This window comes from Desmodus rotundus, chromosome 2, assembly GCF_022682495.2.
Source record: "Desmodus rotundus isolate HL8 chromosome 2, HLdesRot8A.1, whole genome shotgun sequence".
NCBI lineage: Eukaryota > Metazoa > Chordata > Mammalia > Chiroptera > Phyllostomidae > Desmodus > Desmodus rotundus.
The window spans coordinates 203,753,733-203,779,653 of record NC_071388.1 but is presented as its reverse complement, the minus strand read 5'-3'; the positions used below and the strand labels follow the sequence as shown (position 1 = coordinate 203,779,653).

General features: G+C 50.5%; 1 protein-coding gene across 10 annotated transcripts in view; it reads right to left on the bottom strand.

The window, feature by feature from the left end:
• The window catches only part of ARMC9 (armadillo repeat containing 9), a 112,759-nt gene that overhangs the window by 37,400 nt on the left and 49,438 nt on the right, over positions 1-25,921 (bottom strand). For all 10 annotated transcript variants that reach the window (XR_008426222.1, XR_008426223.1, XR_006655992.2 and 7 more), the window contains 2 exons: positions 22,425-22,515; positions 19,325-19,380 (listed from right to left, as the gene is read on the bottom strand). Coding sequence is in view for 7 of the 10 variants with exons in the window: in XM_053919203.1 (XP_053775178.1) it covers positions 19,325-19,380; positions 22,425-22,515 (147 nt within the window). In the remaining 3 variants the exon portion in view is untranslated. The remainder of the gene's footprint in view (positions 1-19,324; positions 19,381-22,424; positions 22,516-25,921) is intronic.

Below are 25,921 nucleotides of genomic sequence, written 5' to 3'. Positions count from 1 at the left end.
TAGGAGGAATTTGAATTTAGTGTTTCAGGAAAAACCTCACAGGCCGGCTGTTACCGGAAGTCTGCACAGAAAAGCCCCCCTCCCCTCCTTTTGCCCGTGGAGGGCGTCCAACTTCTCCCCGCTTCCACCCCAGCTCCGCCCTGACAGCCCGCTGCCCCAGCGCCAGCTCTGGCCAGGCCGCACACGGGGGAGCCCCTGCTCCAGCAGCTTCGGTCAGCATCCACCTGGTCCGCCTCTAGATTGTGACGATGACGTGAAAACTCACTGCAAAGCGCGCCGAGTCTTTCATCACCATCGCCCAATGAAACGGGTGCAGAGAGGCTTCTGTGCTCAGCCCTCTCTGTTCCCTGTCACCTTGGACTTGGAAGCAGGGCACAGCATACACGATCACACGCACACATGATACGAGACAAGAATCCGATCCAAGACCCCGTGAGCTGGCCTGCCAAGGAGACAGCTCTCAGGGACCCGACAGCACCCCAGCCTGGGCGTTGACACCCACCCCGAGTCCTGGATTAGACTGACCCACACAGCCCCAGGGGAAGGAGGGAGGCAGGACTGCTGTATGGACAGAAAGGAAGGGAAAGAAACTATCCGTTTCGTGTGTCCATTATTTGCCACAGATTAACTCACCGATTTCACAATTCTGTAATGAGTACCTTTACTTTTTAAAAAGATTTTATTTATTTATTTTAAAGAGAGAGGAAGGGAGAGAGAAAGAGAGGGAGAGAAACATCGATGTGAGAGAGAAACATCAATTGGCTGCCTCTCTCATGCCCCCAACCAGGGACCTGGCCCACAACCCAGGCATGTGCCCTGACTGGGAATCGAACTGGAGACCTTTCGGTTCACAGGCTGGCATTCAGCCCACTGAGCCACACCAGCCAGGGCCATCTTTATCATTATAGATGAAGAAACAAAGCTAGTAATGTGGAAGAAAATATAAAGGTAGCTGGTGTCTCACTAAGAGGGACTTTGAATGCTGCTGTTAGCAACTTAGTTTTACTAGGTGATGACGGGCACAGAAATGAGTTCTAAAGGGGTCATGTGAAAGTGTGACCTAATGGGGGCACTTGGCAGTGCCTAGAAAAGATGAGACGCTCAAGCCCCCCAACTCAGCAATTCAGGGTCTAGGTGTGAACCTCAGAGGAGTGCTCGCTCACACGTGTGTACCAGGAAGCGGGGACAGGGAGGCTCTTTGCTACACTGTGACAAACAGGAGCAACTTGCTGCCCTCAGAAAGGACCGGACAAGACACGGTGGTTTCATCTTACAGTGGACTATTCCTATTCCTATTCCTATTCAGCATTTAATGGGCAAACTCGGGCAGAGTGCGTTGGTATGAATAAATCTCCAACATGTAATGTTGAATGAAAAAAAAGCAAGTTGGTGAATGAATCATACAGTGCTGTGCGGCTTATGTAAAATTGGATAGCATGAGACAGAGTGTATATTGTTCATGAAAACATACAGGTATTGATTGAGCACGGGCCCGCAAACCAAAGGGTCGCTGGTTCGATTCCCAGTCAGGGCACATGCCTGGGTTTCGGGCCAGGTCCCCAGATGGGGGCACATGAGAGGCAACCACACACTGATGTTTCTCTCCCTCTCTCCCTTCCCTTCCCCTCTCTCTAAAAAATAAATAAATAAAATCTTTTAAAATCCCCCAAACATACAGGTATTTATAAAGCACGGAACCCTCCGTGGAGTTTACACCACCTTCAGGACAGTGGTTAGTTCTGGGGAGGGAGGGGTGGCAGGCAGATGAAGGAACAGATCCCCAACTGTTGTGTTATTTTCTGTACTTTCTGGAATATTTAAAATATTCCCCAACTTAGAAAGGAAGTGGTCATGTTCTTGCGTGACCCAAGCTTTGCTTTAGGAAGGTGGTCTGGTGGCCACAAGCGGGACAGGCTGGGAGGGAACAGATGGGGGCGGCGCAGCCCGTAGAGAGGCGAGGCAAGGCTAAGCCAGGATGCGCAGTGGAAAAAGAAATGGAGGGGAAGACGGACGTGACCTTCAGCATGAAGAGCCGCAGGGCTTGGAAGATGGCAGTATGGGGGAGAAGGGACAGTCACAGATTGCCAGGCAGCTCACAGACGGGAGCCTGGGACCATCAGGCAGTTGACTGACCTCAGTTTTGGTTCGTGCCCGCATGGAGTCCACGCCCACTTACTGAACCACATCACGGGTGTCGGACACCGAGCTGAGTGCTGCGCCAGGTCACGGCAGTTGGGGACTGGCCCGTTTAGAGAAACCGAGGCTTGTACGTGGTAGAGTCAGGACCCCAACTAGGGTCCCTGATTCCAATGCCTCCTCAGCCTAGAAATTCCTGAGGTCCATAGGTGGCCTGGCCCCAGTGCCTCAAGGCTCAGTTCAGGTGCAGAAGTGACGAGGGCCGTCAGTGCTTCCTGAAGTCACGTGGCAGGCTTTTGTTCCCATTGTGAAAACTGGCACTCTGAGTGACCACTTCACGTCACTTCTCACTTAATACCTTCTAACTGCTTCTCTTTCAGAATAATAGCTAATGTCCTTCCCAGGGCCCTGATCTTCGCTACCTTCTCTGACTCCATAGCCCACCCCCACTTCTTACCATTCCTAGAGCTCCCCAAATGTGCTTCCATCTCAGGACCTTGGCACATGCTGTCCCCACCATCTGCCGGGTGGCTCACTACCTCACGCCCCTCCCCGTGTCACATTCTTCAGGGCACGTGCCACCATTGGACTGAGTCTTTTTCTACTGGCTTGTTTGTTTGAGGTCTGCTTTCCCCCAACAAAGTATCCATTTATCTGTTTTGCTTATTGCTCTCTCCCCAGGGCCTAGCACAGGGCCTGACAGCTTCTGGTGACAGGAACACGAGGGGTCAGGAGATTCCTCTCCACGGAAGTCAAGAGTGACAGGTTCACTGAAAACAGCTTTTCAGGACACTGGAAGACAACCAATTGCAGAGAACAGCTTGAGCAGTGTTTGCTTCCTGGGGGAGAACTACGTTAACTGGGCGAGGGTGGTGCCTTTACGGCCTTGGTGCCTGAGCGAGTTCCACCTGTTTCCGGCGGGAAAGCCCACAGCTGCACTGGCTGAAGGTGTGGGCTCAGAGGAGGACAAACAGCAGAGGACAAAAGCCGCTAGAACCTGGAGCGGGGGCGGGGGTTGTCTCTGGGAGCAAGAGAGCCACAGAAGGATGGAGATGATAAAACCCCCTGTACCCCTGACAGGCTGCTGAAGTACAGGGAGCCCCAGGGGGCCCTGAGAAAATGAAAAGCTTGCAAATGTTCTGCGCTTTTCAATGTATTCCTCAACGTACACACAGTTTGAGTGGCAGACGTGGAAACCTCACTGGCTTGAGGTATGTAATCATAACCTCCAGATGTCTCGGGCAGTGAACCTATGTGGGGGGACCTGGAGGGCGAGGGGATGACAAGCGGAGGCTACCCGGCTGCGAACCACAGTGGAGAGCACGTTCACAGTTAGACGGCAGCCAAGCTAACTGCTTGCTAAACAAACCACCGCCATTCAGGAGGACACGGCATAACCCACGATCACTACAACATTACCTACTAGGCCTGCTTTTCTTTCTTTTTTTTAATAAAGTATATTTTACTTATTTTTAGGGAGAGGGGAAGGAAGAGAAACATCCATGTGAGAAACATCAACTGGTTGCTTCTCGTACATGCCCCAACGGGGGACTGAACCGCAACCCAGGCAGGTGCCCCAACCGGGAATCGAACTGGTGACCTTTTACTTTGTGGGATAATGCCCAACCAACCGAACCACACTGATCAGGGCTACCATGCCTGCTTTTCAAACAAAGGCCTCACTAGACACAGCCAAGAAACAGAAAGGTACTCAGAAAAAAATAAAGGAGCCAGGAGAACTAGCTTTGTGTGGGCTCAGATGTTGGATTTAGCAGACAAAGACTTCAAAGTACCTACTATCAAAATGTTTAAACAATTACAGAAAAATGTGCCCAAGAGTTAACAGAAAATATGCTATGAATGAGTGAAAACCAGGAAGTCTCAGCTGGGAAACGGGCTCTGTGGAAAGGAGCCGAGTGGAGGTTCGCGAGCCGAGAGGACAGTAACTGGCAGGAGAGGTCAGTGCGTTCTGCTCGGCGGCAACGGGGAGAAAATGCCAGACGAGTAAGCTGGTCACGAGCTGGATCGACAGGAAGCGTCAACCTCAGGGAACGGAGAGAAGGACACTGGAGAAAAATGAAGAGAACCTCAGAGAGCTTCTAGTATGTGTTTGATTGGACTGCAGGGAGGATAGAGAGAGAGAAAGGGGCAGGAAAAAATACCCAAATAAAGAATTGATGAACACTTCCCAAATTTGGTGAAAAACTGTAATGTAGAGAAACCCAAGAAGCTCAATGAACCCCAAAGAGGGTAAGTACAAAGAAAACCACACCTAGCCACATGAAGTGCTGAGAGCCGAAGATCAGGAGAAAATCTTAAGTAACAAGAGGAAAACAACTCAGCACATTCAGGGGAACAGTGACGAATGACAAGTAAGAGCGGGTCCCCTCAGAAACAGTGGAAGCCGGAAGACAACAGAGTGGCACATTCAAAGTGTCAGAGAAAAACCTGCTGACCAAGAGGTCTGACTCCAGCAAAAGTGCCCTTCAAAACGAAGGTGACATGGAGACAAGCCCAGATTTTTAAGAGGGAGGGAATTTGTGGTTAACAGGCCTGAATGACCAGACGCTGACAGCGGCGTTTTGGGAGAGCGGGAGATGACCTCGGAGGGTGGTGACTCCGCATGGGAAGAGACGGGGAGCAGGGGGAGTGGCAAATGTGTGGTGGATACGCAGACGTATTCTTTCCTCAAGTTCCTTTAAGACGCCTGACTGTTTAAAGCTAAACCTTGCAACACTGGCTTGATAATAAATATAGACACAGCGCAAATGGCAACGAGAGCATGAAAGAGGAAGAGAAACGGAGCCCCGCTGGGGCAAAGGTCTTCTGTTTTACCACAAACCAATCAGCATTAACCCCAAGCGGACTGGGGAAAATAGAGGACACATACACGACCCCTAGAACTGAGTTAAGAAAGAAAGGAAAAGGCAAATACAGCTAAAAAGACGAGCAATTAAAATGGTGTACTAAAAGTATTTGTTTAATACAGAAGAAGGCAGGAAGGACGGAGCAGCAAACAGGAGCAGCAAACAGACGAGACCAATAGAAAACACGGCAAACAGTGGAATTAAAGCCAACCACGCCAATTACTACGCTAAGTGTTAATGAGCGGTAAACAATTTTGAAAAAGAACAAAGTTGGCAGACTCATATTTCGAAACCTACTGTAAAGCTACAGTAATTAAGATCATGGGGTCCCAGAATAAAAATACACGTATCGATCGAGTGAACAGACACGGGAGTCCAGAAATCAGTGCTCACATTTGTGGGCGAGTAATTTTCCCACGCATGTACAGCTTGACAACGGAATCCATCAGGTCGAAGCGCAGTCTTTTCACTGCACGGTACCGGGGCAACTGCGTATTACATGCAAACAGGTGAACTTAGACCCTTGTCTCACCCATACACAAAAATGGGCTAAAACCGATCCTACATCTGAATTACGAGCCAAAGCCACAAGACTCTTACAGGGACACACAGGAGCGAACCTCTGCAGTGCTGATTTAGGCCCGTGGCTCTCAGCTGGGGTTGGTTCTGCCCCCCGGGGGACATTCGACAATGTCTGGAGACATTTTTGGTTTGGAGCGGGGGGGCATGGTACTGGCATCTAAGGGGCAGAGGCCAGGGATGCTGTTAGACGTCCCACAATGCACAGGACAGCGCCCGCAACAAAGAATCATCTGGCCCAAAATGGCCATAGTGCCGAAGCTGAGGAACTCTGGGTTGGGCCAGGAGTTCTTAGATACAACAACAGCAGCACGAATTGTAACAGAAAACAAAGATAAATTAGACTTCATCAAAATAAAAAACTTTTATGCTTCAAAACACACCACTCAGAAAGTGAAAAGACAAGCCACACATTGGAAAATATTAGCAAATCATGTATTAGAAAAAGGACTTGGGTACAGAGCATATAAAGAACCCTCACAACTCCATAAGAAGACAAACAACCCAGTTTAAGAAACGGACAAGACTTGAGTAGGGAGCTCACGTTAGGAGACAGACAAACGGCTAGTGCTGTGCACTGGGTCGTGTCTGCTGGAAAGATGTTCTGAAGTCCTAACTCCCACCCCTCAGGATGTGGCCTTCACTGCAAACAGCGCTTTTGCAGATGTAGTTAGTTAAGATGAGGTCATACTGAAGTAGGGTGAAAGCTTCATCTACTATGACTGGTGTCCTTATAACAAGATGACGTGAAGACACACTAGGCAAAAAAGCCATGTGCCGAGGGAGGCAGAGCCTGGAGCCACACAGCTGCAAGCCAAGGAGTGGGGCCAGCAACCCCAGGAGCTGAGGGAAAGGCATGAAGCGGGCTCTCCCCAGATCACGGCCCGGCTGCCTCCTTAATTTCGGACTTCCGGCTTCCAGAACCGTGAGACAGTAAGTTCCTGTCGCTGTAAGCCGTCCAGTTTGCAGTGCTTTGTTGCATTAGCCCTAGGAAGCTAATACAACTGGTAAGCACATCAAAACCGGCTCAACATCATTAGTTATGGGGAAGTATACGTTCAAAACACAATGTAATAATCTCTTCACAGCCACTAGGATGGCTATAGGTAAAATGACAGATAATAACAAACTTTGGTGAGAATGCGGAGAAATTGGAACCTTCATAATTGCTGGTGGGAATATAAAAATAAGTACAACCACTTTGGAAAAAAATCTTCCATATCTTTAAAAGTTAAACATAAATTCACCATACCTCCAAGAATTCCACTCCTGGATAATTAAGCCAAGAGAAACGAAAACAGATGACCACACAAAGACTTGTGCACAAATGTTCAGAGATGGATTATTTATAATAGCTAAAAAAAAAAAAAAGGTGGAAACAAAGCAAATGCCTTCCAACCAATGAGTGGATAAACAAAAAGTGGCATATCCATATACTGGAACTATTCACGAGAAAAAGAAATGAACCACTGTACATGCTACGATATGGCTAAACCTCAAAAACATCATACTCGGGGAAAGCCACCAGATACAAAAGACTACGTTCTACATGAAATGGTCAGAAGAGGCAAGTCTATACAGAGAACAGCTTGCTGGTTGCTTGGGCGTGGTGGGGAGGGGAAGGGCAGGCAGGTGGGGATGACTACAGATGGGCACGAGAGGCCGTTGGGAAGTGACGGACACGCTCTCAGATGAAATCGTGGGGTTAGCAGTGCAACTCTGGCAAGGTACTAACAAGCGGTGAAATGCACACTTGAAACAGATGGACTTTACGGTATGTAAATTACACCTCAATGAAACTTTTGAAAAATGTAACTGCCCTAAAGAAACATGGCAATCGAAGGCAGAGATTGTCAGAATGGACAAAAAAGCAGACTCCAGCTGTATCCTGCCTACAGAGAAGCACTTCAATTTCTGAGGCATGCATGGGCTGAAAGAAACAGGATGGGCAAAAACGCACCGCCCCTGGGGAACAGCCGGCATCAGAGAGCGGGGCGCCTGCTTTAACACCTAACACACAGCACGCACTCAGAGTGTCCCTGGAGACCAAGGGGATGTTTCATAATGACAAAGCGGCCAACACCGTGGGGTGATACAACAATTACAAATATACATGCTTAAAACAAAGAACTCCACGACTGACAGAACTGAAAGGAAGGACAGGCAAAGCTACAATTATAATAGGAGAGTCCTGCATTCCTCTTTCAGGAGCTGGTAGAACCAGTAGACAGAAAAATAAGGCAGTAAGGACCTGGAGTAGTCCCTGGCATACGATGGATGCTTAACAAGTATTTGTTGCACAGATGAGTTCTTGCTAAGTCAGTTTTCGTAAGAGTCCCAGAGCTCAACCGACTTGGGTGCAGCGGGAGGGAACAGAAAAGCTATCGCTGTCCTAACACAGAGATTCTACACCAGGCTCCCTGCTTGGGCTTTATACCGATTATTTCATTTACTCCTCACAACACTACTGTCTGGATGTTAGAAAAACATAAAGTTTCTGAAATTAGGGACTGAGGGTAAACACTGGTAAGACTTGTATAGGATGAGATTCAGGGTGAAATGGGCAGTTGGCTTTTCCCACTTGGGCGGAAACACAGTCAATTTAGATTGCTAGAACTCTCACTTCAATTGTAAACAACTTCTTAGGGTTTTTTGTGTAAACCACAAAATGCTATTTGTTGCGTATGCAAAGGTTGTCCTAAATCGGTTTGCTCTGAGCTGAGTCTCACTTTGGTGGAGGAACAGCCACAGCCACAGCTCCCCTGTCCTCCACGCCGCTCTGCAAAGCGGACCAGCCTCCCACTCGGGGGTGGAGTTATTTCCTTACCGCTTTAATCTGGGCTGGCGGGGACCTTGACCAGTAGGACGTGACAGAAGTGAGGCCCTGAGAGTTCTGGGGCCTCCACCCTCTGGGTGAGGATGGTGCTGGAAAGATGCCCTGCAAACCCACGGGAGGGGAGGGGCTCAACTGCCAGACCAAGAGGGAGGCCCCCCGAAGACCTTCCCGCTCCGCTGACCCACAGCCAGAGGCAGCCAGGGGAGTGGGGTGGGGTGAAACCAGCTGCGGGAGCTGCCCAGCAGCCCCACGGAATCGGGAGGAAAAGACAGTTGCTTTTTGAAGCCACCAGGATTGGGGGGGTTTGTATCAGTTGCAAAGGCTAGTGCACACTCACAAACACGAAGCAGCTGAGCCAGACTCAGAGCACCTCCACCTGAGTTATTGCACTGAGAGGACTCGCGGGGCTTCTAACGGCCTGAGTGGCGGTTCCACTGCTGTGTGCACGTCGTGAAAAGTCTCCGGGGCTGGGCGGGGCGAGTCTGCCTGCACGTCCCGCTCTGGGGGAGTGCTCTGCAGAAAGAAGCGGTCAGAGCTCCGCCCACAGTCTGCCGGCGGGCGCGTCTGCTCTGCGAATCCCCGTCCACAGCCAGTGTGCGCCACGGCCATGCCAGGCAGCGGGGAGGCCTGCAGAACAAACCGGACACTGTCCCTGTCCTGGTGGCACTTTCAGTTCACTACTGGAGAATAAAAGGCAGTGTGAATAAATGGCAGCTAAAAAAAAAAAAAGATGAATCAATCATGCAAGATAATATCAAAATCAATGCCAAAAAGTGGCACATGAGCGGCTACTACCTGAGTTACATAACTAATCCTCCGGAGAGTGTCCGCCACAGAGCAGCATTAACTTTCACTCCGCTCCTGGGTGTTTCTATTTCAGGAGAACTCGCCCCGCTTTTCCCTTCCACGACCCGACTCGCATCTGTGTGACTTCTCTTAGCAGCGCCCACAGCCGGAGGTTGACGCGCAGTGACTCACAACTGCTAACGAATGCCCATTTTGTAGCTTCTGTCCTTCTGCAAAAGTGAGCATTCCTCACTTTGCTCACTACTAACCGAAAATTGCTTCTATTCCTGTTTTACAGAGCACTCACATCCAGTACTTTATACATCGTGTGTGGCACACAGAATTTAGACACAGACTAAAACATACCCCGAGTGGCACAGATCCTGAGTCCCCACAACCAAGTCACAGTGATGCAGGCAAGGGTCTCACTCACTACCTGGGGCACCGAGGTCTTGGATTCTGAGGTTGGAAGGGATGGTGGGTCACGTGCTATTTTTTCCCCAAGACACTAAGTGTTTCATCTTTGAACAGCAAGTGAATGATTTGATTGGGTAAATAGAAACAAGCTGGTCATAGAAAAATTATAAAGTGAAATAAGGTAGAATGCACTTAAGTATAAGGATGTGCCAAATAGGTCAAAATTAGAGATATACATGTCTCAGGACAAAAAAGTACCATTATTCCAGAAATCTGTATTAGTAGGAAAAAGCCAGGCACTGCTTTGGTATTTGTAAACAAATTAGATAAGAAAAAGTTTACTGTAGCGCACAGGTCAACCATTTCGGCACCTGTTTCCTTGGAAACAGATGTTGGGCAAATAAGGTGGGTAAATGCCTGAGAATCACCAGGTGTCTCCAAGCCCTCACCTTGTTTTGAGCCCGTGGTCTGTTCCCATAGAAACCACCTAGGAAACGAGGGCAGTGCCATGAGTCAGCCTGTCGGGTGGTTGGTCCCAGCCAAGGTCTGAGCGCACCGGAGCCGCGTTACAGAAATAAACGAATTTAGAACCAGGAGAAAGCAGAGGTTTTAATTGGGAACACTTTTTTATGGACGTGGTTAAATAATGGAAAGGCCCGGCAAGCAATGCAGACATCAGACAGACGGTGCTTTGCCAATTAGGTAATGGAACTAAAAGTGTATCTGCATCGCGCCAAGCACGCTGACCCCAGCGGGGCCCAGCAGAGTGACTCACGGGGAGCAGCCCGCAGTTGGGTCTTTGGACGTGCACCTGAAGCAGCTTTAGGCGGGTCAGCCGTCTCACAGCTTATGCATGAAGGTGGCTGAGAAGAAAGGAGGCCCTGGCCAAGCACTCAACCATGGCGGGGGGCCCTGGAAGGGAGCCTGGTGAGAAACGGGCTGGTTCCAGGTCCCACCGTCTTCTGTTCCAGCCAGATAATGGCATGTGCCTCCCACATAAAATCAAGTCTCCCCTGCCCACGCCATGCCCCCCACCCCAAGGCATCGCCACCCTGCCACCTCTCTGGGGTCCGAGGTTCCAGCCGTCAGTGCCTTAGGACTTAAGGACGCACCCTGTCAGTCACCCATTCCTGCTGGCTCTCCCCTCCAGGAGTCCCTGCAGACTGTCTCCCCTCCATCAGCCAGATCTAACCCCCTGCCCATGGAGCCTGCAGCGGAAGCGGGGCGGGCACACCGGCCTGGGCTTGAATCTTAGAAGCAAGTTTCTGAACCTATTTCAACTGGCTTCTCAGCCATAAAACAGGGCAAATGACAGCACCCACTTGGCAGAGGGGGTCTGAGGAAAGCAGGGAAGGAAGCTTGGAAACTCTCGGCCCGTCCTGCACACCGGAAGCACTGCTAAGCACTTCTGAGCTTTCTGGATCTTCAGGTACATTGAACACTGGCCCCAGATTAACCTCCCTGAGGTGCAGCTCTGTTCACGCTCCTCCCTCCTCACCCCCCCAACCCCGGGCCCACAAATGCTCAGTGCTTCTCCACTTTCAGCAGTCTGGCTCCAGACCACCTTGCCTGCTTGTCTACCCCCCGATCCCCAGGGTAGCGTGCCCCATGCTGAGGCCAAAGTGAACCGTCCTTGGCTGGTGTCGTCCCCGCTCCCGGCTCCTGGCACGCCTCAACAGCGGTGCCCACCTCCTCTGCCCCTGACAGCTGGACCTGAACAACTCTGAGGCTCTCTTACTGGCCAAGTTTTGGGGGAGGCTTTGGCCTTTAACAACTGGGGTGAATATGAAGGGGCTCAGTGTGAATCTCATGACCATATATGAGGATGGCAGCATTCGTCCTCGACTGGGAACCCGGCAGCAGCAATGGTGGGGTGAAGGACGAGGGAAGAACCACAGGGAAGGCCTGAGACCACGCAAGGTCCCTGAGCTGCTTCCTGCTCACAGAGTCCATTTCAGGGAGAAGAGGGAGGTGAGGCCAGAAAGTTCAGCAGGCTGGGCTCTGGGAGCCTTGTGGATTAACCCAGGCTTTCATTTTCTCTGTTCTGACACTTCGACATCTGCGGCCTTCCTGACCCTGGCAGGACCACCTCTCCCAGGCTGGCCAGTTCCTAGGAACAGTCAACAACTCGCTCGGGAGCACACGTGTCAGATGCCAACCAACCAATCCAGGGCCCACACCCCAGCCACCGGACGTGCGCTCCGGCCATCATTGCCCACCTGCCCTGACCACCCAGGACCAGACACCAGACAGCTGGGGGCAGCCGTCTGCCCAGGGCCCACTGAACTCACTCACACTGGCTGATCCCAAGCCCGCTCCCCACCTCACCCGATCCGCTCCCACAGAAGCCACAACAAAGGCTGTTGGCCACACTGCCCTTCTCTCCCTCTACTTCTCCACTGCCCTGGTGCGGCCCTGCGCCCCAGGATGTGGCATGCTCCGCCTCTTGGGAACTATAACAAAGTATCTTTTCAAAGACAGCTTTTCAAAGACTTTTCAAAGTCTTCTGATCTTGTGATCTGTTCTGAGCCTCACTGAACCTCAAATTTTCTATTAATGGACTACATTGTAGAACACCTGAGGCTGCATCCTTGCCTGAGGCTCCTCTCCGGCGCCCACGCTTTCCCAGAGCCAGAGTGCAATGGATGCCAGGTGGAGAGACACTCCGGTGTCTCCGGTGCCTCCGGTGGTTCTCCACACCAGGCATGGGGCCCGCAGAACAACAGTGTCCGCGTGTTGACGGCGATGCTGTCATCACTGTGACAGTGTGAAGGGAGCTGACATTCACCCAGGGCTGGCAGGGCTCTGTGCTGAGTGCTGGGATGTCACTGATCCTCAGTGAAGCCAGGTTCAGTTCACTGCCCGAGGCTGTCCTTTCTGTGGACACTGTTTCTACCCGGGGCCTTGTATTGGCAAAGGCTCTACAGAGAGCATCGTATTGAGTTTTACCTTGAAAGTTAGTGATTCGGAGCTTTTTTAAAGGAGCAGGTGATGCTTTAGGAAACATGGTTAAAAGGAAGTCTAATCTTCCTGTGTCACAGTCAACCACAAGAGAAGGTCACTGGGTCTGAGTTGACCGCAGCCACCTGGTGGGAGGGGTGGGGGCGCAGTGATAGACTCAGCCACCAGCCAGCCTCCTGCCTGCACCTGGCCGGCTTCCTTTCTCAGAAGATGCGCCCACGCTCCGGGGCCAGGCACAGGGGGTGGGGGCAGAGAGATGATGAGACAAATTCCAGCCCTGAGGCACAGATGAAAACCCAGCATTGCTGTTTAATGAGGAGAAGAGTTTAATGCCCAAATGCATAAGCATTGCATGTAACAAACCTGGAAACCCACGGTCCTCAAGGTGTGGTCTGGGGAATCGCAGGGCCTCAAGGCCCGTTCAGGGGTCTGTGAAGTCTAAACTATGCTCACAATAATATATTACTACTGTATATCACATAATACATTTAGGTATTTGTTGTAATTATACAACATAAAATCACACGTGACTACTTTGGTGTAACAAGATGTGTCTTTTTCACCGTCTCCTACGTGGCGTGAAGACTTCTGGAGGCCACACGACAAGTGGAGACAGGGCTGACGGCTAACTTCACGCGTGCGTGAGTATCACCGAGTTTCCTAGGTTCTCCTGGCTAAGTTTTCTCAGAAATTCTACTGTGCTGTTCCTCGCAATCTTTAGTTACACCTGCTATAATCTGTATGCTTCATTATCACCCAGTAATCAGCATTTTGAAATCGTGACGTTTTCCTTTTTCCTCTGCAGAAGCAGGCTCGAAGAACCCTCCTCGTTTTGTTTGGCGTCACCAGAGCAGCTCGGACAGGACACACGGGCGGACCGACTGCAACTTGAGCCTCGGGGTCACGCACATCTCATCCAGCGTGGTGAAGAGAGGGAGTATTTAAAGTGGCTTGTTGTTACATTTTTATATGCAATTTGTTATTTATATTAAAACAATATTTTTATATTATTTTCATATTTTTCTATGTAATGTGTGTTCTCAAAGTATTTTTATAATTTCTGAGTCTTAAAAATTTCTCTAGAACTGTTATTATTTAAAAATGCAAGACTCACTCATTCCAAAATCAAAGATAAAAGAAAATAAAAATTTTTTAGTGTCTTTGTCTTATTTTTTTAAGGATGGATCACTGGTTTAAAAAAGGGGAGATCAAACGATTTGCTTGTTTAACCTCTACCTGCGCCTTGGGTATGAAAAGATGCTGGAAAAAATGAACCTGACTTATCAGAAAGCTCTCTGGCTCATGGAGGGGAGGGAGCTACGCCAAGGGCGAAACTGCAAATAAAACCCAGAAACCTGATGGACACTATCTTCCCCTCCATTTTACAGACGTCAATAAGGGACTTTACTGTCTTATGGAACAAAGCACCGTTGAAGAATATTGTGTGCTGGTTAAGCCAAGGTATCATTTTGAGACCAACTAGAGTTTATTTTAAAACCATCAACACTTAGATATTTTTTGCACCCCTTCCTCACTACTTACCAGCGTAACGTTGTAAAGCCCTCAGATGTTTGCTGAGTGAAGACACGAAAGACTCAGACATGAGAAGTCAGCCAAGAAGGAAGCTGCTGAGCGTGTGACTGTCACCTCACGGAAACCAGCAAGTGAAAGTCCATGGCTGATTTCACCTGGCATTTCAACCTATTTTGCCAAGAGGGGAGAATATTTGTCTTGCAATCAGTCCCCGGCACAGCGCAGGAAGCCTTTCCTCGCCACGCAGAGAGCTGCTTACAAGCTGACACAAGGAAGCCTCAACCGGCAATAAAGAAACCCGAGCCATTTGAGCGAGAACTTTGGAACCAGGGCCCCTTTGGGGACGTGTTGCCTGTGATTAATATAAACATAAATCGTGTGAAATACTCCATTTCTTCAAGCGCTAGATGAGATGTGCTCGAACCCCAAGGCTGCAGTTGTGTTTAGACAGCTCTCAGGTGTGACCTGTCCGAGTTCATGTGATGATGGTTTCACTTCTCTGGAGGTTTAAATGGGTTTGGAGCTTGTGGGCCAAGAGGGTGTAGGAAGCAGTTTAGAAAATAATGAGAACCCTGCCTGATGCCAGCCTCACTCTCCCCTTCAGCCTTGAACGGCCAGCCCCTCGCTCTCTACTGGATCCTTCCCATCAGCATTTCTTTTTAAAGCTAGAATTTTTTTCCAACCCTCACCTGAGGATATGTGTATTAATTTGAGAGAGAGGGAGAGACAGATACACTGACATGAGAGGACCACTGATGGGCTGCCTCCTGTATGCACCCTGACTGGGGATCGAACCTGCAACCTACCTATGGGCCCAACTGGGCAATGATCCCCCAACCGGGGGTTGAATCCCCAACCTTTTGGTGCAGGGACGACGCTTCAACCAGCTGAGCCACCTGGCCAGGGCACCGATCCTTCCCACCAGCACTTTTGCATGCTGAGGTCTCTCTCAGAGTCAGACAGAACAAAAGCGCCGGGCCTCGCTACCAGCCAGCTCCTCTCATGAGCGTGTCCAGAGGTGTGGGAGAGCTGCACACACAGCTCCATTCTCTCCCACCCCGCGTGCTCTTCCAGCCACTCAGCTCGGCCTTGGCCCCTTCGTCCAACAGGGGCGTCCCACCTGCGGCCCACAGGCCACACGCAGCCCAGGGAGGCTGGGAGTGTTGCCCACCACGAAATCTTAAGTTTACGTCAGACATGATGAGGTTCTTTTGCGATTATGTATTGCAATGTATTTAATATGTGGACTAAAACAACCCTTCTTCTTCCAGTGTGGCACAGAGACACCAAAAGTCTGGATGGCCCTGGACAACAGTGCTCAGCACCTGACTTCTGTCCACTAACCCCTCGTGCCCTTGTCACCTCACCTCCCACTGCACCTGAGCCCAGCAGGCCGGCCTCGCCTCGCCTCTCGCCCACACCTCCTCCTCCCTGCCACCCCATGGACGCAGTTTCCAGTGTCAACAACGAGGGAGTGACTTCCACACCTTTCCGCTCCACGGTTTTATAAGCACACGTATATTTCATAATCCATAAGGATGTGTATTTATGTGTTTACCTTTTCTGAAATAGAGTCATACTGGGCACATTACTTTGCAATTGCCTTTTTCCATTTGACGTTATATCCTGGACAATCTACAAGGCAGAAGAAAACACTTCTAGCTCCAGCTTTAAATTGTTAAATTCTGGCATATGAATGCATGTATACTCAGTCATAACTAGGTGTCAACAATCAGAACAAGTCATTCCATTTTTAGAAGTTAGAGAGAACAGTTTAGATTTTGCACCTGGGGGTGCTCTTGAGCGCCCAGTGGGGCCAGACCCGTGGCCGATGCTGTGAGTGCGCAGGTTCCAGCTCCCATGAGGTGAAGTGGGCAGGATTCCCCCCATCTCTGGCCCCTCCCAACACAGCTGTTGTATCCTGGGAGGCCCAAAGCGCCAACCAAAAACAATGGCTCCACCATCTGTGTCTTGGTTCTAAATATTAAATTAAAATAATACTTTATATTGCTAAGCAAGATGACAGATGACTCTGAGGCTCTGAAAATCACTGTGCCATCTCCTTCAAAGCTGTCACCCTGGGAGGTGACAGCCACATTCCAACAACAGGGCCACTTGCTCATATGATTTTTGGAAATTTTCCTTTAGTCTAAGCATCTTTCACTTTCTTTCCTCTCTAATTTTAAAAGTAGTACCTGCCCTCAGTGAAAGCTGAGTACAATAGACCAGTGGACCGGCCAGTGCTCTGAGGTGAAGGGTCAGGTGGTGAGGGGGGACAGTCCAGGATCTGCTGACCTGGGTTCATCACAGAGAGTCCAGTTAGGGCCCCAAAATGACAGGTCCTTTCCTTATAGTTTCCCAACTAAACCCCTTCCGGGAACCTTCTGAAAACTCGAGTTACCATAACAAGTACTTTCAAACACAACCCTCTTGAAATAAAAATCTGTAGAGTTGCAAAAAGTCCGGAAAACTAAAAGATGTCCATATTCCTTCATTTATAGACTATAATTGCTTCCATAGGGAAATTCCCAAAAGCTGAATTCCCATCACTAACTAGAGAAGCTGAACCAAATGAATTTCCCCTTGTAATACAAAAATAAAAGTGTTAATGGCAACAAACCAAACCAAACCCCAAAGGGGTAACTCAGGAAGGGGAAAAGTAGATCTTAAGAGGAACTTTTAGACACAATGACCAAAAGTTATTGAAATTAAATAAAATTAGCTCCAAATACAATTTAAAACAGTATCTAAGGGCTGGGGCACAGAGCTGGTGTCTCATCACAGTCCCAGGAGACTGACTGGGTCAGGGAGCTGGCTTCTCTTCACAGGTGGCAAAAACGGCTCACGGGCTGAGACCATAGTCAGAGCTAGGAAAATTCCTTGGCAAGTGGAACAGGGACACTGAGACAGACAGCTGAACACAATGGCCAAGCAACTGACAGCCAGGTGCCTAGTAGGGGACAAAACTGGGAAAATAAGGACCTCCCCCCCAGGGTAACCTCTTCTTCCCAGGAGATAACATCTAGGCCTCAGCTGTGTTTTAGCTCCAGGCCCAGAAAAGCAGCAAAACCAGGTGGGCTTCAGAACCAACTGCAGTGACTGAAGATCCCCTGCCACTGACCAATCAGTGGAGACCAAGACCCTGCAGGGACACACCTGGACAACTGAGGAATAGACTGCTAAACCCTCCCCTGATACCTCCCCTAAGATTCCCACCTGCAAGAGGGAGATAAAAGCCTCCAGACAAAGGACCCAGGGCCCACGCTCTCCCCCTGGGGAGCAGCCCTAGCCGGTCCCTTCTTCTCTCCCCTCCCCCCACTTCTCTCCCCACAAGCACAGTTTCCTAACCTTTCAGGCAATGGGCAGCTGGCAGCTCCTCCCAGGCTGACCCCCTGAACCTGTCCCCAGGCCCCCTTGTCTCTGACTCCCCAGCGAGCTCAGGCAGCCCAGCCTGGGCTCTCCTGTTGCTTCTTCCCTGCGGAGCCCTTCCTTGCTCTGCTGTCCCAGCTTTAACAAATACACACTCACACCAACCTGGATGCGTGCTGTGAAACCCCTCCGACAGGAAGTGAAGAACCCACACACTGCAATGGGCCCAGGGCAGGCCCGCTCCAGGCCGGGCCCCTGCCGGTAACAGGGCCCAGAGGCCTGTTTCTGGAAGACTAGAAAGCTACGAACACCTTTTATACTTTAGACATTTGAAGAAAAATTTAGTGACATACAAAAATCATACGAAATTCAAATTTTACAGTCCACAAATAAAGTTTCTTGGGAACACGGCCACATTCACCCATTCAAGTCCTGTTGATAGCTGCCTTTTATCATTGAAACGGCATTTGAGTGGTTGAAACAGACCCTGTGGCCTGCAGAGCCTAAAACATCTACTATCTTGTCTTCACAGAAAAAGTCTGTTGATCCCTGTTGAAAACCAGATTTTACTGCCACTAACTCTCTGGTGACCAGGGGCTGGTCTCCACACTCTCTGACCCACCTTTCTGGAGGGAGGGGACTGGAGGGGGTGCTGGCCTGGGTCCCCTGCTGAGGTCCAGAGCCGCACCTGTTCCACAAAGCCCAGAGAGCAAGAACACTCACTGGCGCCACCTACAGCCCAGGAAGAAAGTGGCAGGTGGGAGGCCGATCTCAGCACAGCTGTCCTTCTGGCTGCAGGGCTCTGAAATGGCCCATCTGCATTAACTGATGACACCAGTGAACAGAAACTTGGCTTTTACACACCTTTTAAATGGCTGGACCACAACTCCAAATAAAAAGATGTTCACTGCCCACAAGACGGAAGGAACACACATCATTTACCCCTACAGAGCACTAGCGAGGACGCTGTGTGTGTTTCTTCTAGGTCTGAAGGATTTTGTCATCTGAACACCGCTCGACAGCCCATGAGCACCCTTCTCTATACCATCTCATGAGATGCACCCACATTTCTTCTGAACCCTGGAGCTCTGGAGAACTGGGCAGGCAGGTTCTGCACTGCTGGGGAAACCCGTATCAGGGGACTGCAAACTTAACAGTCAGGTGGTTGGCTCCACCAGCTCTGAGCCAAGCCTGCGCCCCCACGCCACGGACCCTCACCTGAGCCTCGGGCCCAATGCTCCCGTCCAGGGAAGACAGACAGGTGGAGGCTCAGACCCCTTCAAGGCAAAAAGCTCCTGTTGAAGAACTGTTACCTTTTGACGTTCCACATACCCCAAGTGCCATGGGGCGTGGCATTCTGGACGGGCTGCAGATGACCCCCATACTGTGTGGCAGATGGACTTCAGACCTGGCCCCTTACCCATCCTCCCCCAGCCCTCCTGCCGGTGGAGTCGAACTGTCAGTGGAGTCGAACTGCCGGCCCACAACCCTGGGACGCACCCAGAGCAGAGCGTGGCGGAAGCAACATCCTGAGGCTGCTGAGCCCAGGGACCACCAGAAGCTTTCACTGCTTCCCTGTTGGAGCCCAGTGGCCAACCGACAAGGAAGTCCAGGCTGGACTGGGGCGCCAGGCCAGCGTGGGCACGGAAAGAGGCAGCTGCATGACACCCCAGGCGGGACCCGCAGTAAACCACCCAGCTGAACGCCAGCCGACCCACAGAATCGTGAGAAATGTAGCTGGCAGAAAAATCTCCATTTCTGCACTGACTTTTCAAGGCCAGGAAGAGACTCAGAAGTCTGACACAAGTTTCCTACATGGTGGCAAGAGCCTCCAACTTACTTCATCATCTTCATCTTCATCATCATCAGATTCAAGAACACCGTCCGGGAGCTCTTCTGTAAAGAAAGAAACCAATGAGTAACTGCGAACTGAGTTAGACACCTTGGTCAACAAAGCCCTTGGGCCCCTGCAGGGGCGTGCAAACACCCTAATTAGGTTACATCGAAGCAAACACCCTAATTAGGTTACATCGAAGCAATCACGTCCCTGGTACCTTTTGGCCACTGATAGAAATCACCCTAGGCGATTTTAAATAGGTCTCTCCGTTTCCATCAGCACCCACACATAGCAGTGGGAGCTGGAATGCCTACCAGAGGCCGTGCCACAGTCATGGAACCTGTGTGGTCAGGAAAGCCACCTCGCGCCCAGAGGGTGTTGCTGTGAAGCCTGATTATCTAACTTCTACCTCCTTCTGGTCCATGACTCCATTCTGCCTTCAGCAAAGGGCCCGAAAAGTGAACAGCTTTCAAAATGGAGATGCTGCAATATTCATCAGTGATAAACCTTTCTTTTTCAAAGATGAAAATACCTTTTATTTATTCACTTTTAAAAGACTTTTAGACATTCTCTGAGGCCAGCCTAGTGGCCCAGACTCATCCTGTCCCCGGAGCGATCCAGGCCTGTGAACTGAAGTACCTTACAAACCTCGGCTCCTCCCCTCCGGGCCTGCAGGACTTGGGGCTCCCACCAGGTGCCCTCACCCCGATAACTAGCAAGGCATGGCACCGGAGTCGCCAGTCCCCTTCCTTCCCTGAGGGCCCAGTGGTGAGGCCAGTTCAGCCTTGCTCCTGCCCAGTGACCTGTCAGGTCTTCCCATCCTCTCTTCAGTGGCCAGCCAGTGTCTGCTGGTCCCCTAGCTGAGGGCTGCGGTTACCCCTCAGGCTTCACCAGAGAGGTGCTTCCCCACCTATGGGTTAGGTTCCTAAAATACACTGGAATTTCTGTACTTGGAAACCTTAACACTCTACTGGAAAAACATACTAGAATAAAACAAGAAAGTCAGGACTCTAAATGCAGGTGGTGGCAATGCCACTCCACGGATCTTAAACTGGAAACTACCACCCGTTCCTGCTCTGCTGCTAAAGTGCCCCTGCGGGTACAGCCTGGGCTGGATGGGAACTCTCCAGGTTCTGACCCGGGGCCGGTAGGCTCATTCTCACGTGATGCCAACACCGGCCTCGCTAAGGTACTCGTGTGCCTACGTCTGCTCCTCCACCCAACGGGTCAATGACTTTCTAATTTTGTTTCAAAGCAGCAGACTCCTGAGTAATCACCTCTGGGTCCCGCCATTGTCCTATGAGTACAGAATAACCTAGGTGCTTGAGATAAAAAAGAAATACTTGAGACGGTCTATTTCAACTGGAGCTCACTGAGGTAAGCAGGTATTTCCCAAGCCCTTCCTGAGCACACAAGGGCACACAGCTTTGGCTCTGCCCAGACAGCTCGCTGCCAGAGCACACCCTACAGACATGTAAACCGAGCCCTCCCTCCTCACATTCCTTGGTGTGCTGGTCCAGGGGCCAGTTTTACCCAAGAGAAAGAGACGTTTTTTAGCCGGGAGGTGGGAAGACTGACCAGGAAATGGAGGTAGTGAGTCCCGATAACGATAAACGACAGAGCCTGCCTTGAGGAAGAGTTCCAACCCAAGTGTGACCCTGCGGCTGCAGAGGACCCTGGCTTGGGGGGGCGGTCTCAGCAGAGCTGGTGACCATGAGAAGATAGGGAACACCTTTCCCCAGCATTTCACCACCTTCCCCAACTGGGGCCTGCCTCCCCAGGGAAGGTCAGGGAGCCTCCTCAGCCAGGGCTGAGGGTAAGGTTTCCTCTCACTTTTTAAAATATGCCCACCCAGAAGAGTGGGGGCTCAAAGTCAGAATCGAAGTTGTTGTCGAAAACAAAGCTCCCTATTCCACACCTGCCTCAATTAGGGATGAATTCTACTTGCTCCATAAAAACCAGAGGAAAGAGGTTCAGATGGGAATGGAACCCCAGCCTGAAGGGAGTTGAGCTCTGGAACCTGCCCCCACCTCAGCTCTGTCCCAACTGCTTCCTGTTGGTTAGGAGCCCCTGTTGGGTCCTCGATCGGCCCCCTGATTTCTGCATCCATCTGAGGCAGGGGTTTGCCACCCTCGCTGCACGCTGGAATCATCTGGAAGCTTTGAGCACCCTTCACACCTGGGGTCCCCCCAGAGGTTCTGATTTAGTTGGGGTGGGGGACTGCCTGTGTAGACAGCCTGTGAACCGTGAGCCGGAAGAGCCACCTGGGGGCTTCTTCCGGGAAACGGCGTCTGGCATCGCCTTTTTGCTCGGGCTCATCAAGCTGCGGACTTGGGATCAGAGTAGAGATCAAGAGATTCGTTTTCTTTTTTCCTTGTTCAAGTGCTGAATAGCATTTGTGCACTTGGACTTTCAGCGATGTGCACAGCTGGGTGTTGAGGAAGGACACGTAGGACGGAAGGGGCACGCTCGGCCCCTGGACTCTGGCAGTGCCAGGCGCCTCTGGCAGGTGCGAGATCGGGATGAAGGTGTCAGGACTCCACAGAAAGAGCTGTTTCCCCCCCCACCCCCACCCCGGACCCCTCCAAGCCTTCCCTCACCGGCCTGCTCTGCTTCTTACTCAATGTGGGTTGTCATGGAGGAAGCTGGATAGAGAGATCACCCCCTCCCACGCTATCAGTGGCAACACACATTTTTCTGGAGTGAATGAATGACTGTGGAAGGAGGAAGACATTTGCTACAGTGGTGCTAGAAAGATCGGCATCTGTCTTCGTTCTCTACCCTAGGACTCCAGAAGCCACTCTTCGGAGGTGGGGGAAGGATCAGGAGGGGCAGACCGACAAAAAGAGAACTTACAGTTACAGAAGGGTTTCTGTAATTGCTTTTGAGTTCTTTTTGCTGACTATAAGCCTTACTGTGGTAAGCGATTGCTGATTTGAGGACAATGCAGCCTACATTACCTGGCTGGACATTTGTTGCTACATTCTCCTGGGCTCTTGAATAAACTCTAAGACATCACAAGCCCTCTAAGACAGCCCACGTGTCTTTCTGGCACATGTGAAAGATTCAAAATCTAGATCATAGAGTCTTGCATTAAACGGACCTGAATTGAGCTGCTTGATGATGAACTCGATCTGGCGGATCATCTCAGCATTGCCTTCTTTGATGAAGCAGCGAAGGATGTCTTCCATACCCTACAGCATTGGAGAGAGTGACTGTTAACATTTCTGTTTTATGGGGGGAAACTACTTTCCAATGGGATAGTTTCAGCTAATCTCCCCAAACGCTTTCTTAGATACGCACAGTGAACATTCCTCTGCTCAGACTGCCAGTCAAGTTGGCGGCATGGGTCAACACGGTGCACTTCCTTGCACAACCACATCAAAATTACAGCTAACCTACAGAACAATCATCACTCAGAACTGTCAGAAATCAAGTTGAATGGGAGTCTGAGAACCATGGAATTAAAGAGACCACATCCATCTGGACTGGTAGGAGGGGTGGAGATGCAGAATGGGCTGGTCTCACAACCACGTGTGGTGGATACAAATTTGGGGGGGGACACCTCAGGATGGGGAGTCCCAGCCACACACCAGGCCCCCCAGCCCAGGGTTCCAGTGCCAAGAAGATAAGTCTCCACAACTTCTGGCTGCAAAAATTAGTGGGGATTGAGTCAGCGGAATAAACTTCTGGAGTCCCGAGCAGTTCCTCTTAAAGAACCCACACACAGACTTAATCAGACTCACTCCCTCTGAGCTCCAGCACCAGGGTAGCAGCTTGAAAAGCACCAGTGAAATACAGGAAGGAACTGAAGTATCTGGCATCAAGGCAAGAATTGGGAGACAGTTTTCTCCCAGACAGAAAGGTGGGCAGAGGCCACTGTCCCTTTTCTGAGCCCTCCCCCCCAGAGCCACAGAGCCTGCAGGCGGTGTCATATCTGAGACTCCATCTACCTGGCTAACACTGTCCTGCACTGCAGATCCCCTGAGGTTCTGTCCCACCCAACTTACAGGCCATCTAAGCTGTTAACAGTGGCTTTTCCATGTGAATGGCTGGTCTTGGCTCATGCTTCACAACTTCCTAAATCCTCTCAAACAAGCAACAGCTGGCCTCAGTCAGCCCCCAGCCCCCCTACCTCTTGCTAAGTGGCCCCAGGCCTGGCCCTAGCAGCAGACATCCTAGATTCACAGCTTGGCTTTCACTGGGAATCTCCAAGCCCAGCACAAGCAGCAGTCATCTCAGATTGTTTTATAGCTCGGGCAGGGTGGCTCCAGGCAAAACACAGGTGGCCTACACCACCCGGGAAACCCCAGGTCCTGCGTACGCAGTGGAGAGCTCCAGACCAGTCAGACACCGGGTTTGTCTCATCCAAGTGACAGGCCCTTCCCTGACAGGAGAGCTGGGTTTATGCCTCTCAACCTCCTAAACTGATCTCCCTATTCCCCATCTCCACCCAAGGTAAGGGCCAGAGAAAGAAGAACCTATCTAGTGAAACAGTGTGATAAACCCGAAAAGGCCAAAGATCAGGATCACCAGTGACCAGTCAATGTCAATGTCTTTACCGCCCCCACCAGGGGAGTGAGACATATACTGTGTTCAGGCCCCCCTCTATTTTTTTCTTCCTAGGGGTTACTTTTGCAAATGATCACCTGCTCATATATTGAAAGATCCTTTTATTTTCATTTGCTCTCTTTTATAGAGCACTAGCTCAGTTGTTACTTAGGAGTGGGGGTGGGGAGGAACCACAAATCTCTTCTCTGTAATCAGGGGGATCATTTGGGGGAAGATTTCGTAATAGAAAATTCCCCAGGCACAAGCCTTAGGTTCTGCCAATCCAGCATAGCATGTGAGACTGATCTGGAAGTGGGTGATGTGACTGGTGGGTAGCAGGGCCATCCAGCCCTTTGGGGACAGCAGAGGCAGAGTTTCTGGCTTCACAGGTGTGAGCTGTGGGCCCTGGGGTCTGGGTGGCTTCTAACCGAGCTCCACGGCTCTCCCAGAGACTTCCCACCTGACAGGGCATCCGCCTGCTCCAGCCCAGGGCAGACGTTTGGCTGGGTTTACCTCCCAGGCAGACCTCCGTGGCCGACAACTACCCCAGCCCTGGGTGCAAAGCAGCCCTGGGCGTAGGAGGCTGTGGAGTGGGCTGTGGGCAGCCCCAGTGATCGGACCTGCTCCCCAGCCCCAGCCCTCGGCAGTCTCTTAAAGTTCCAGTGGGCTTCAGGGCACTGATCTACCCTTTTCTCCCTTTCCCCCTATTACGTAAGACCGCCCTAATGGCATTCGGTACGAACATAATTTTCATGTATTCTTTGTTATTTTCCACACGTGCACAAATGTCTTATACAGCTCCAAAAACAGAGTTCTTATAACGTCATGTCCAGCTTTTATCTCTCATTACACAATAAAATTTTTCCATCCTGCTTTTCCTAGTTATCATCTTCAATAGCTATTACTATTTTGAGCAAAAGAACCATAATTCCATTAGCAGTTCCTGGTACCAGACACTCATGTTGCTTCCAGCTTTCACTGCTATACAATAAAAACGTTAAAATGAGCATCCCCATGACAGAGTCCCTTCTTCGCTGCACCAGTGACCAGAGAAAAATACCCGCATTGAAAGTACGGAGGCTTTAGTGGTTTCTCCTGTGGACGGCCCGCCTGCCCCTGGAAGCCCCGTGGGCGGACTGCAGACCCGGCCGCTCTGCCCCTCTCGCCCAGCACCACCTCGAGCCACTGTGCTGGCGGTGTGACTGCGATGTTTCTTTTCCTCACTGTCCGGTTATCTTTCTTGTTGTTCTGTGCAAGAAGAATGTAATTCCTCGACCAATCTAAAAACTTCCTCAAGGATAAGAAGAGTGGGAAATTTCGGGGTTTGAGACGTTGGCCGTAACCTCCCTTACAGGCCTCTCTTATAAAGAGTTAAATAGGCAACTGCTTAGGTGGTGTGTCCAAAAGCTTTCTCACTCAGCCTAACACGCTCCTCCAGAGCTTCTGACTTTACTGCCTGTTAAAATGCCAGAGGGAGACTTCCGCTGCTTATGCTTTTATCTAAGTGGTCCAAGTTTTCTTCTTAAAGTCAGTAATTCAATAATTTAGAGGCTGGCCCTGGCTGGTGTGGCTCAGTGGATTGAGCGCGGGTCTGCGAACCAAAGCATTGCTGGTTAAATTCCCAGTCAGGGCCCGTGCCTGGGTTGCAAGCCAGGTCCCCATTAGGGGGCGCTCGAGAGGCAACCACACTTGGATGTTTCTCTCCCTCTCTTTCTCCTTCCCTTCCCCTCTCTCTCTAAAAATAAATAAATAAAATCTCTATTAAAACAATTACTTAGAGTTAATTATTCTGACTTGTGTCAGAAACTATAAAGTAAAATATTAACAGATTCAACTATAATTAAAGCTACCAGATAACCCAAAACATCATAAGGAAAAGACAAATGAAGACAGAGGACACAGTTGTATTATATGTCAAAAGATTAATAGCTCCTATTCCCCTCGCGACTTCTTAGATCCAGGTGACTTGGAAATAGATGGCAGCCAGCCTCCAAGACAGCCCCGAGGACCCCTACCCTCGGAATTCCTGCTCCGGAGGCAGCCCCTGCC